The 13,271-nt window shown below is 36.9% G+C and overlaps 1 protein-coding gene across 6 annotated transcripts in view; it reads right to left on the bottom strand.

The window, feature by feature from the left end:
* POC5 (POC5 centriolar protein) overlaps positions 1 to 13,271 on the bottom strand; it is a 40,573-nt gene that overhangs the window by 2,751 nt on the left and 24,551 nt on the right. For all 6 annotated transcript variants that reach the window (XM_025892695.2, XM_073905312.1, XM_073905311.1 and 3 more), the window contains 2 exons: positions 9,887 to 10,161; positions 2,439 to 2,615 (listed from right to left, as the gene is read on the bottom strand). In XM_025892695.2, coding sequence (XP_025748480.1) covers positions 2,439 to 2,615; positions 9,887 to 10,161 — 452 coding nt within the window. The remainder of the gene's footprint in view (positions 1 to 2,438; positions 2,616 to 9,886; positions 10,162 to 13,271) is intronic.

Genomic DNA, 13,271 nt, shown 5'->3' with positions numbered 1-13,271 from the left:
TCCTGCTTTAAGAGTTCCTCTTTAAGGAAATGGAAAAATAATTTCCTGTCTTAAAACTATTTTATATAAATGTTTCATTGTACAGAGATAAATGGATAACCATTACAGATGGAGGAGATTCTTCCAACTACTATGAAAATTTAGTTGCTAACAACCTAATCTGACCCTGTTAAAAGAGCTATTTCTCCTTGGGGAGGATGGGCAAGAGGAAATGCAGAAACAGATTCACCTTACCACTGGTTTCATGATCTCCAGAAATATGGCAGAAAATGAAGTAGCACTAGGAACAAGCAATTATCCAGCAGATGGGGCTAAAGTGTCAGAAATCTGACTACTGGTTTATTAGTAACTGTTTCTGGTAGTTACAGGTCTTAATTTTGGGGATAAAATGAAAGTAGTACAGGGGCACCTGGTTGGCTCAGTCGTTAAGCGTCTGCCTTCGGCTCAGGTCATGATCCCAGGGCCCTGGGACGGAGCCCCACATCAGGCTCCCTGCTCGGCGGGAAGCCTGCTTCTCCCTCTCCCACTCCCCCTGCTTGTGTTCCCTCTCTCGCTGTCTCTCTCTCTGTCAAATAAATAAAATCTTTTAAAAAAAGAAAAGTAGTACAGAGGACTGCCACAGTGTCTGTTATATAATCCCACTTAGGTAATCATGAAGCAGTTTCTGGCTGTCTCGTTCACGACCAATTACTAGAGAAGTACGAGAAGTACTATATATACTGAATTAGCAAAGGGCAGCTGGGGAGGTAAATCTCAGAAACAGGGGTTGTAAGTCTTTATTTCCTTGTGTTGTTTTTTTTTTTTCCTTTGGAATATGAATTCCTATCATTAGTACAAAAACAAAAGGCTGCCTAAGTTAAAATTAAGCATATATGTGATCTCTTTATGCCTTCTTTATCTTACAAATGGACAGTCCCTCTCCCTCTCTATACACATATGTGCTGATAAAAATAGAAATGAGTTCATTTCTTATTTCTGATACCAAATCTCGCATATTCAAACATGTATTGAGAAGTCACTTAAGGACTTTCTGAGTCTTTGCAACCTCTGAAGGCTGATACTCCTCCACCCTCCATACCCTCCATCTGGACTTGGTGCCTCTGTGTCAGTCTCCACTTCACTGTGGTCATTCTTTACCTGAGGCTAAATTTAAACACTCCAGCTCCTCTTAATCATCTAGCAATCATCTACTGCCAGAAAGAAAAGGATGTAAAATCATTTCACATATATTTTTGCTAATATTTTGACATATTAAGTAGACAGGAGTGTTGTCTAACACTGAAAATTTATATAGGGGGCATTCTCTTTTAAAGTCAATTCTTGTTTCTCTTTAAGGACGTGATCTTGTAACTTTCAAAAGTTAAAACTTTTTGAGACAATTGTTGATTCATATGCAATGTTAAGAAATAATACAGAGGTATCCCATGTACCTTTCTCTAGTAATTTTTATTAAGTTAAATCTGCTTGTGGTTTTACAATTTATAAAGTGCTTTTTTTTTTTTAGTATATCTCATTCAATTTTCACATTATCTCATTTAATCCTGAATCCAGAAAATAACTCTAGGAGCTAAGTACTCTTTACACTCCCATTTTACACAACAGGAAATGGAAGCTCAAATATTTTACTTGATTTGTGTTATGATCACAAAGGCTTAAGTAAGTAGCAAAACTGAGATACTAACTCAGGCTTTTTTGTTTATTTTTGCTTAAATTCCAGGTATTGTCTTTTATATCATGTGAATTTACTGCAACTTGAATTTTTTCCCAAACTACAAATATGCTGAAAGTTGTACTGAAAAAAGGGGGAGAAGGGCGCCTGGGTGGCTCAGTTGGTTAAGCGACTGCCTTCAGCTCAGGTCATGATCCCGGAGTCCCGGGATCGAGTCCCGCATCGGGCTCCCTGCTCAGTGGGGAGTCTGCTTCTCCCTCTGACCCTCCCCCCTCTCATGCTCTCTCTCTCTCTCATTCTCTCTCTCAAATAAATAAAATCTTTAAAAAAAAAAGAAAAAAGGGGAAGACTTAAAAAAAAAAGCCAAAATTAAAGACTATAAAAATAGGGAAGTACTTCTTATAATCAAATACCTGCTACATGAACAGCAGATAATGAGTAAACAGCTTTTGTCTCTTCTTTTTAAATTAATGAGAAATCATTTGTATATTTCTTTTGGTCACCAACACAGTGAATTACTTTTTGTGTTGATAATTTTTACACTGTTGAGAAGAAACAGTGTTTCTGAAATTAATTTCCTAAAAGAGTTAAGGGAGATTCAGAACAGGTTTGATAATTGTAAGTATACAAAGTATCATAATAAAAGGTAGAACAAGTAGGAGTCATCATGAATTTTCATCTTCTCCTCAACATGTAGCTTAAGTTTTTATTAGTCTATAAACTCTCAGGAAAAAATTTTTTTGACAAAGGTCATCAAATATGTACTCACCACTGTGACTGGATGATGTTTTTCCACAACAACTGAGCTCATGGGAGGAGAAACTCCCATTATAGCTAAGCTGCTACTAATTCTGTTTTTTGAGGCAAAATCACATCTCCCTGTGATCCGGGCTGTAATTGTTCTTCCAGCTTTCTGTTGTGCAGATGTCACAACTCTGGGCACATACTAAAAAAAAAAAAAAAAAATACCCAACTGGTAGAAATTTCATGGTAAAATATATAGTACTTTTGCTTCTATAACTTATGAAGGAAATACATAGGCACTTAAAAAATAACTGTATATTAACCAACTGTAAGATGGAAAAAATAAACTTAAAACAATGAGACAAAAAGCAGAACAAAGAACCAAGCACCCCAAAACATCCCTTTAACCTTGGGTGTACCGACCATTTTATAGGATCTTGCAAACTTTTTATTTATTTATTTTTATTTATTTCTTTTCTTGCAAACTTTTTAAAAAGTTCTTTATTCTGAAATAGATAGATTCATAGGAAGTTGCAAAGATAGTATAGAGAGGTCCTGTGAATTCCTTACCGGGTTTCCTGCTATGATTACATCTTATATAAGTATAGTATAATTATGATGTCAAAGCCAAGAAGCTGCCATGGGTATAATGCCTTGGTATTATAGATCCATGTCATTCTTTTTTTGGTGTTGATTAGCAGTTTATTTTATTTTTTTAACTTTATTTTATTATGTTATGTTAGTCACTATACTTTACGTCATTAGTTTTTGATGTAGTGTTCCATGATTCATTCTTTGCGTATAACACCCAGTGTTCCACGCAGAACGTGCCCGCTTTAATACCATCACCAGGCTAACCCATCCCTCCACCCCCCACCCCTCTAGAACCCTCAGTTTGTTTCTCAGAGTCCACAGTCTCTCATGGTTCGTCTCCCCCTCTGATTCCCCCCCTTCATTTTTCCCTTCCTACTATCTTTCTTTTTTTTTTAAAGATTTATTTATTTGAGAGAGTGAGAATGAGAGAGAGAGAGAGTACATGAGAGGGGAGAGGGTCAGAGGGAGAAGCAGGCTCCTCGCCGAGCAGAAAGCCCGATGCAGGACTCGATCCCAGGACTCCGGGATCATGACCTGAGCCGAAGGCAGTCGTTTAACCAACTGAGCCACCCAGGCGCCCTTCTTTTTTTTTTTTTTTTAACATATAATGTATTATTTGTTTCAGAGGTACAGGTCTGTGATTCATCAGTCTTGATCCGTGTCATTTTTATCACGTCTAGATTACTGTAACTATCACCGTAATCAAGACACAGAACTATTCTAGCACCACAGTCTCCCTCTTGTGACTCTTTAGAATCATATCCGTTTCCCTTCCTCAACCACCCTTGGCAACCATTATTGTTTTATGAACACTTTTGATCCTTATGTATAATTAATTTTACACATATGCTTCTCATTAGACATATGCTTTCGTGTTCTTTTTTATTGCTTTGTTAATATACTTTTTCTCATGAATACAGAGACCTGCTATAATTTTTAATGAGAGGTTTTAATAACCAACAAACTGAGGTTTATCTAGCTCAGTTATTTTCCTATTTTAATAGGAAACAAATTTTTGTAAATGAGGATTCCCCTTTTGAGTTATTTCTATAGAATATTTTGCAAAAATGAGATGATGATATCAAAAGGTAATGCCAGCTTTTACAGCTTTTGTTACTTACTGCTGGATGATACTCCAGAAAGATTATATTTCTATCAGGAATAACATATATATTTGATTTAATTTGTGGTTCCTTATTAATTTTTTTTCAAGATTTTATTTATTTATTTGAGAGAGAGAGAGACACAGCGAGAGAGGGAACACAAGCAGGGGTAGCGGCAGGCAGAGGGAGAGGGAGAAGCAGGCTTCCTGCTGAGCAGGGAGCCCAATGCGGGCCTCGATCCCAGGACCCTGGGATCATGACCTGAGCTGAAGGCAGACGCTTAATGACTGAGCCACCCAGGAGCCCCCTTATTAATTTTTCATATTTGCAGTTCATTTTGTCAACTATCCATGTTCTTTAATTACTTGCCAGGAACGGGTATTGCTCTCAAAAATGTCTAATTGCTCCTGATGAATGTTTAATTGCTCCTGATACAGATACTTATCTAATAGAATTTTCCCTATTTCATTTTATCTGTTTTATTTTTCAATGCACATAAATTTAAAAAATTATAGCTTATCATTAATTTCTTCCATAATTGAATCAAGCAGCCTGCTTTGGACAGCTGTGGTAATTATACTCTTCTAACATTTATTTATTTGGGTTTAACTTACTAAAACATTTGAAATTTCAGTGTGAATTATGAATCTAAATTAATTTTCCCTCTAACGATAGTTTTTTCAAAAGCATTATTAAATAGTGATCTTTCCTCATTGTTCTAGTCCATCTGAGGTTTCATTCACTGAAGTTCTTTACATATCTGCATCTAGCTACAGATGGTCACAGCTGTATATTGAAAGAAGATAGTGGATTCCATGAGAAATGTCTCTGGGAAAATTAAAATGATAGAATATTGGTGTGTCGGGAGGACTCTAGGAAAATAGCACTCAGTGAGGTTTTGTAAATCCTTGGAGAGTTTGGATTTGAGACTTAATTACAGTTGCACAGAAAACCAAGCAAAGAAAAATGAAGGAATCAGTTCCAGGAATAAAAAATTGTACTAGAAAGGAAATGTAGGCATAGTATACATTTGTAGCTTAGCCATATTTACATAGTCATCATAAATTTTAACAATGCAAAGCTGGAATATCTGTATCTAAATATATAAAGTGGAGGAGCGCCTGGGTGACTCAGTTGGTTCAGCATCCGACTTTTGATTTTGGCTCAGGTTATGATCTCAGGGTTGTGAGATTGAGCCCCAAGTCCGGCTTTGTGCTGAGCGTGGAGCCTGCTGAAGATTCTCTATCTCCTTCTTCCCCTCCCCCTGCTCACATGCTTTCTCTCTCTCAAATACATACATACATTCATACGGTGGATGAGGGAGGGGAAGGGAAGAAATAAGGTGGTATAAAAAGGCCAAATTCTTTCATCCATAATAAAAAGTCCAACAGATAATGTCTGAAACTGATGCATGTGGAAATGATGATATCAGCATATTATTTAGGGAAAAAAAGGTAAATAGGAGAAACAGCTAATAGAATTTAGGGAGAGATATTTAGACAACTGTTTCTCACTATAATAATGTAGAAACTATTTGGCTATTTAAACTAAGTTTTTGTGGGTCTTATGAATTTAAGAAACCAAAACTCTGATCCTAAAATATTTACCAATATGTTTTTGTGGACTAAATTCATGCTTTTGACCTTAGGGAAACTTTATCCTATTTCTTATTAAAAGAAGGTATAAAAAAGACTTTATAAACTGAAGAGTTTTAAAAACCATTTTAAAATGTAAAATATAAAATGTGCCGGTAAGAGTATTTTTATGAAAAATTGAAAACTGAAGTACAATTAAGCTGGTAACCTTATTCCTGCCCAGTCACATTTGAGGGGTGTAAACACTCCCAACTATAACAGCTGTTCTTACTTGGAGGATGAAGGAATGAACGAAAAACTATGTAAGTTTTGAGAGGGAGACATGTGGAATGAGAAAAACTAGAGTAGTTGGAAAAATGCCCATGGCTGATAACCTTCACCCAACCAGTTGAGAATTGCTTTAAAATGCCTTCAACAGGGGGTGCCCGGATCGCTCAGTGGGTTAAGCATAGTGGGGCTCCCTACTCAGCAGAGAGTCTGCTTCTCCCTCTCCCTTTGCCCCTCCCCCTGGTTCGTGCTCTCGCTCTCTGAAATACACAAAATCTTTAAAAAAATAAAATAAAATGCCTTCAGTAAGATGGAAATACATACTCCAGTAAAGAAATAAAGACTAAAAAGGAACCTCTATACACTTCTTTGAAATAGTTGTCTTAATTGACTTGCATGTTTACCAGGTCTGCTTTTTGTTTTCAAATGGTTTGTTCTATAATCAGATTGCGTTGCAAGTTTTGTTAGGTTCTTGCTTTACTTTACAAAAAGTGAAACTGGAAATTACAGAAAAAATAGTCCACTGAGTGTAGATTATATAAAAAAGATGGCTTAATTACAATCTGTGAACCCATACTCAGTTCAGCTACACTAGCAAATTAATATATACACTTATGTTTGAACATAAAATGGTATGTAATATATGTATATATAATTTTTAAAAATTTCCTGCTTTAACTTTTTTAAACTGACCTTTTGACTAAATGACCACTTACTCGTCCCAGTCATGTTGGATCTCATTAAATTTATCAGCTTAAGTGACTTAAAAAATGCCCTAAAATGGAAATTCTAGCATTTTATGCCATATCAACAAATGCAACAAAATCAAAAGGATTAAGAAAGCAAAGGGAAATGACATATTTTTTAAAACTCAGTATTTGTGTGTTTTTTTTTAAGATTTTTATTTATTTTGACAGAGAGAGACACAGCGAGAGAGGGAACACGAGCAGGGGGAGTGAGAGAGGGAGAAGCAGGCTCCTCGCTGAGCAAGGAGCCCGATGCGGGGCTCGATCCCAGGACCCCGGGACCATGACCCAAGCCAAAGGCAGACACTTAACGACTGAGCCACCCAGGCACCCCTCAGTATTTGTTTCTTAATATTTGACATGGAGACAAACCCGATTATCGGTTAAGAAACAGGGCTCTGTGACCAAACTGTCAAAGTCTGAATTCCAGCTCTGTTACTGCTTGTGTCCACAGGCAAGTTATTCCCTCTCTCTCCCTAAACCTCAGTTTCCATTTGTAAAATGAGGAAAGCAGTGCTGGGTGCCTAAGACACCCTCTCACTTTCCATTCAGATGAAGAGGAAAGTTAAGAGGGCACCTTTACTAAAGAGTTTAAAAATCCAACTGGAACCCCTCAATTATTCCAACTGGGAGTTAGAAAAAATAAAGTGCCACCTATTGTCCAGCCTTGTGAACTGCAACATATTTGCTTGTGTATGCCTAATGTAGTTCTTGAAAAGTGCTTTCCACCATGAAATTCTGGTATGTTATTTAACATATTGAGGATGTCTGCAGAAATTAAAAATTTTACAGATGAAGGTGTTATTTTACTAGGATGGTAATCCTCCTTTCTCCAGTTATTTGTTTCCCAGGCTCTGCAGTTTATTCTCTGTAAACACCTCCTTTTAGCAACTGAAAATACTAAGACTAGAAGAAGTTTTGAATAGTTCCTAGGAAGCCTCTGTGATTAAAATGAAAAGAAAGGTAACCAGGCCTACCTCACAAATCTCTCCTTTCCTAGTCCTAACAATGATGGTTTCACATAGGTAAGTTAGCCAACTAATATTCTTGTTCCTCCTTTTGTTATTATGGTTCTTTTTAAAAACAAGAAGACACATTTGAGGTGAATCTGAATCTGATGACTATAATTATATAAGGAAGGAAGAAAACTAGCATTATACTTAGAGTGATTTACTTCTGATTTTCCTCTCCCCCTAACCCTAAAGGCTGTATTTATGTGAACAAAATTGAATGTGTATCTATTAATGAAGGAGGATGTAGCTGGAAGGGCTGTCTACACAATATTGTGTTTTTCAGGTTTCAAAGACTTCAAAATTATCTCAAATGGTTTAAAAAAGTAACAAATAGGGTGGTAAGCATACTCATTCATTCAGTTCTTCCTGTGCATGTTCAGGTTTATATATAAATGCAGATGTACGAATGGTGTAGTCATATTTGAAGGGAATTTTGAAAAATCCAGGTCTGTGTATTATCTGAATATGCAACATGAATGACAAACCAGAAATTTAAATAAACACTCACTGTGTTTACTTAAATGAGATCATCTGTATAGGATCACACTTGAAAATGTGTAATCATGAAAAATAAACACAGCTGAACACATCAGAGTTGAATTTTAGTGTCTTATTTCTAAGTCAAAACTCCCTCACACATTCAAATTTCTCTTAACAGCTATATTTTTTAACCTCTTTGAATCAAGAGCAAACGTGATAAGCATCAGATCTCAACATATTTTTCCCTGAAGTTAATAGCTTCCAAAAGGCAGAAATTCATGTCGGCTGGACTACTCCAGATGACCAGTTGACTGACTCAATGCCTTCCTTAGCTCCAGAGAGCCGTCCAGGGCAATGGCAGCTTCTAAAGGTCTGCCAGGGGCGCCATAAGACATAAAACCTATTCTGCCATCTTCTGTCCCCTCAGGTAAGTGGTTAGGGTCCAGCAGGAGAGGGACACAAGCAAATCAGAATCACCTCAGGAGCTTTATAAAACTAGACATGCCTTTGTGCCCAACCCAAGCCCCTGTAGGGAAGGGGATACATTGTTTTTAAAAAAGCCCTGCAGAAGTGAGTCCGGTAAGTTTGGACTGTATCTCCACTCCCTTCACTTTTGAGAATCGCTGTTTGAAGAATACAGGTTTAACAAGAGGAGGCTCAGGAGTCAGAACCCTGACATGCTTTGTAACTCTTCCATATTAATTAGCTTGATTAATTTCCCTTCAGGCAAGTTCTCACACAAATACTCCAACCCCATTCAATAGTTCCATGCTCTATGTACTTCCCTTGCAAGTAGCTCAGTGACTAGGAAAAACTACTTCCATCTTTATTCCAATCGTGAATTACAACCTAATCAAATCAAGACGGAGTAACTACAGAGTAGTGTTAACGATATATCTACATCCAGGAAAAGGCAAAGCTGTAGTTGAATACAAATATACAAAGGAGCCCTTAATCTTCTAAGCCCTTCGAAATACGCACTAGAGTTCCCTTCAAAATAGTCTGTCATCAACTCTTTTTTTTTTTTTAAAGATTTTTTTTTATTTGTTTGACAGAGAGGGACACAGCGAGAGAGGGAACACAAGCAGGGGGAGTGGGAGAGGGAGAAGCAGGCTTCCCGCTGAGCAGGGAGCCCGATGTTGGGCTCGATCCCAGGACCCTGGGACCATGACCTGAGCCAAAGGCAGACGCTTAATGACTGAGCCACCCAGGCGCCCTGTCATCAGCTTTCTCTAATCTATTTTCCTGAATAGTTCTTGAAAAATGTGATATAAAAAATTTATTTTTGTTTTAATTATCACTACTATAATAGAACTTTCAGCTAGCTACGGGTGGCTCAGTTGGTTGGGCGACTGCCTTCGGCTCAGAATCATGATCCCCGAGTCCCGGGATCGAATCTCACATGGGGCTCTCTGCTCCGTGGGAAATCTGCTTCTCCCTCTGACCCTACCCCCTCTCGTGTTCTCTCACTCTCTCTCTCTCTCTCTAAATAAATAAAATCTTAAAAAAAATTGTTTTAGCTACTTCGTGTATTAATTTATTTTCTGTGGCTGGGCCTAAATACCATACAGACTTTTCCTCCATGAGAGAATAGGTTCTATGTTCCAAGTCTCCAATATACGAGCAAGTTTTGAGCCCCCTTCCCCACGTGGGCACCTGTAGTCCCTGTACTAACCATTTCTTCTGGTGCAGCAGCCGCTGTAGACCCAGCGCCAAGAGTTGCAGAAACAGGAAGGTGAGCAGAGGAAGTGGAAGGAGCCCCAGCCGACGGGATGGAAGCGGCGGAAGGAAAAGCAGCGGCGCCGGCCGCTCCCATGGCAGCTGGGGGCGGGGACTGTGGCAGTGCAACCACTGGGGGCACTGGAGGGGCCAGAGGATCCGAATGAGCAGAATGTTCTTTGCCTTGAACGCCAGGGCCATACTCTTCTTTTCTATTTGTGAAGTCTATCCCTATAAATTACAAATTAATTCCATTAAAATTCTTCCAGGTTAAGATTCGTTTCATGCCCCCCAACAATGAAAATACATAATAGCTAACATTTGGTTCTAAAGAAAATGTAGAAATTTGTCATGTATTGCATACTATGTTTAGCATTATTAACTGGGTAATGTTAGCACTAACCACTAAAGACTTCAGACCATTTTCTTCAATATGTGAAAGCTAATGAAGACTTGCTCTTATGTAAAAGATAAAAACAAGTGTGTACTCAGCTAGGATATCAGCTGAGTAAAATGTATTGCCAAAACAGCCATTATAATAATATGGTCACAATCAATCTAAGGATTTATGTCCTTTTGCGTCATTTCATACAACTGTCCTGATTGATGGCCTGGTATTTAGAACTGTTGAATTTTTTTTTCTGGTATCACTATACCGTCTCATTTCCATCTCTTGTTCCTATCCAAACAAACTCAACATATTTTAAACTTGATTTTTCAGCACACAATAATAAATCAGTAAGTAACACTAAAATTTTTACTTTTAACATTGTAAAAGAAATCAGTTCTTGCAAGCAGATTATATAACTCATGAATTAAGGTATATTTGCACACTTAACTGATTTTAGTGACACCCTGTATAGTAACCTTCTCTCAAAAATGAACCTTACCCTTAGATCAAAGGAGTAACATTGGCTTCCAGAAGCTAGAGCAAAGCGTTTCTTCAAAATTTAGATTCCGCCCCCCCACCCCAGTATTAAAATTTCCACTTAAGTCTGTATCTATGTGGCATCTAACACCAGGGTGAGGGTTTGGAAATTCAGTCACTGAGATGTTTCAGAATGTCTGAAGAGAGGGTGTTAAATAGCCCTACGTTTAAATGGTTTTTGATGTTGTCCTCTTTGTACTGGAAATTTGGGCTTCTGTGTAAGTCCTTCTCTTAGGCTATCTTTATATAAAACAGAGTAATAGTACCTCATTAACAACGTTTAATGAGGATTATAATGCATAGATCCTCTGAAATCCTTTGATGAAGAGGGACTAATTCAATATAAAGTACTGCTTTTACTTTAAAAACAAAACACACATACAGAATTTTAACATGTTTTTGATAGCAAGTGATTCTGATTGTGTCTTTTTAGGTGGGTGGCAGACTTCTTAGATGTGGAGCCAGTACAAATGTGAGTTCTCACGTTGGGATTCCCTGGAATAGAGGTAGCTGACTAACTCTTGCTAATGTGGGCTGATTTATGCAGTTCCTTTTTGGCCAATCACCGTAAGGTTAATAATTATTCTCGTTTTAACTGGGATAAGTTTTTTCATCTGTAAAGCATTTTTCTGTTGTTCCTAAAATTGTTTTAATATTTGGCAGGTACCATTTTAAAGGCCATTTTTATTGTCACATTTTGCCTTCTTCATAAAACTTCTAATTTCTAATCTTTAAAGATTTAGGATACTACACAGCATGAGATGCACTGCAGATCATGGACAGCAGAGAGGACACACAAAAAACCAAGTATTCTGTTATGACAAGATAGATAGAACATTATTAAAAACTGTGTTATAAAAAACAGTTGTTTTAGGGGAAGAAGGGCCAGAAGTAATTTTTTTTCTTGTGAGAATTAAAATTTTTTTAAAGCTGTTAATGAAATGCCACAAAGTTACACATCACAGAGCAAACCTAGCATTAGTTAACATTGAACTTTTGCTTTTGGTATGGTAGCTCTACCAACGCTACTGCTAGTGTGTGTCTTACTACTCCTGTCATTTTTATCCCCCGTGTGATGATAAACAAACCACCAGGCCACTCACACAGTTAAGATCCCAGGACTTGGCATTAGCTGCAGATAAAAGGAGATTTAAAAGCAACAGGGGCAAAACAAATCATGTTGTGTAATTATCAGAATACATTTTCTCCAAATCCTGTTCTGGATATTTGCCTGTAGGAGAGAAAGCTGTATTTGAATTTAAAATTTAAGACAGTAAAGTTATTAAGGTGGTAAAACACTCCATCCTAGTCAATTCATAACCTTCTTCTGTAGGTTATGAGAAACAGGTCTCTTACAATTGAATGTAGGAAGTATAATTTGTCACTTAACTTGTGAAATCTAGGTCTGTTATAAGTAGATACTTAAATTCTTCAATTTAATATATACAACTTGCTAATAATTACAACTGGTGGTGGTGAGTTTGTTTGCAGTGTTGATACTCAATTAAAAGACAATTTATTGGAGAAATCAAGTACTCCTTTGGGTATTAAGCAAGATAAACTTTCTGGCCTGAGATTCTAGGATTCTAAATTTCTAAGCTACATGGGGACCATACACCATGACTGCTTCAGAAAAAAGTTATTTGCCTTAACTTGCTAGTATCAACAACACACACAATTTAAATAATAAATGTTTGAAGATGCTTTAAAATGAAGGTATGACAACCACAGAAAAGTTATTCACACTGTACTGGAATGTTGATATTACAAAATGAAATTGTCTCATTGATAAATAAACTGCGAATCTCAAATATGATTTAATATGAGGATATACTGCAAAAAATGTTCATGTATTTACATAAAACAGGCTGACTTGAATCAAGACAGCAATAATTATATCATTGCTATCATCTTACATGTCAAAGTATGTTTTGTCTTTTAAAGAGCTTCCAATTATACTTCACTGCATTTCCAAAAGAACCCTCTGTGAAGCAGGTAGGGAAGATTTATATTATTTTCTTTGTTCAGAGAAGAAAACTAAAACCCACTAAGGAAAATAGGCCTCGGTCCAAATTAGTGGCAAAGACTCTAGTCATGTGCTATTCCAAACCCTGCTGAAGAAACACCCACATAAACCACACAGATTCCAGCCAAAACGTGGACTTTTCTTTTCTTGAAATAAAAGTATTTTACTTGACTTCTGTACATAGGCCTATATTTATATTTGCTGAAAATTAGTTTTAGTTGAGGTCTTAAATTGAAAACAAGCAATTTTTAAAATGGGAAACCATGACTAGATAAATATTTAATCAACAAAATGGTCCAAGGAATTTGGCTACTTAAAAATAAATAAATAAATGAAAATTTTGTACTTGAAAGCATTGCAATTATTAGCTAAAAGAGCCTTAAAATA

This window comes from Callorhinus ursinus, unplaced genomic scaffold, assembly GCF_003265705.2.
Source record: "Callorhinus ursinus isolate GAN/ISIS: 27379988/994484 unplaced genomic scaffold, GSC_fseal_2.0 scaffold23, whole genome shotgun sequence".
Classification (NCBI taxonomy): domain Eukaryota; kingdom Metazoa; phylum Chordata; class Mammalia; order Carnivora; family Otariidae; genus Callorhinus; species Callorhinus ursinus.
The sequence above is the reverse complement of the archived record's forward strand: the minus strand, read 5'-3'. Positions and strand labels throughout refer to the sequence as shown.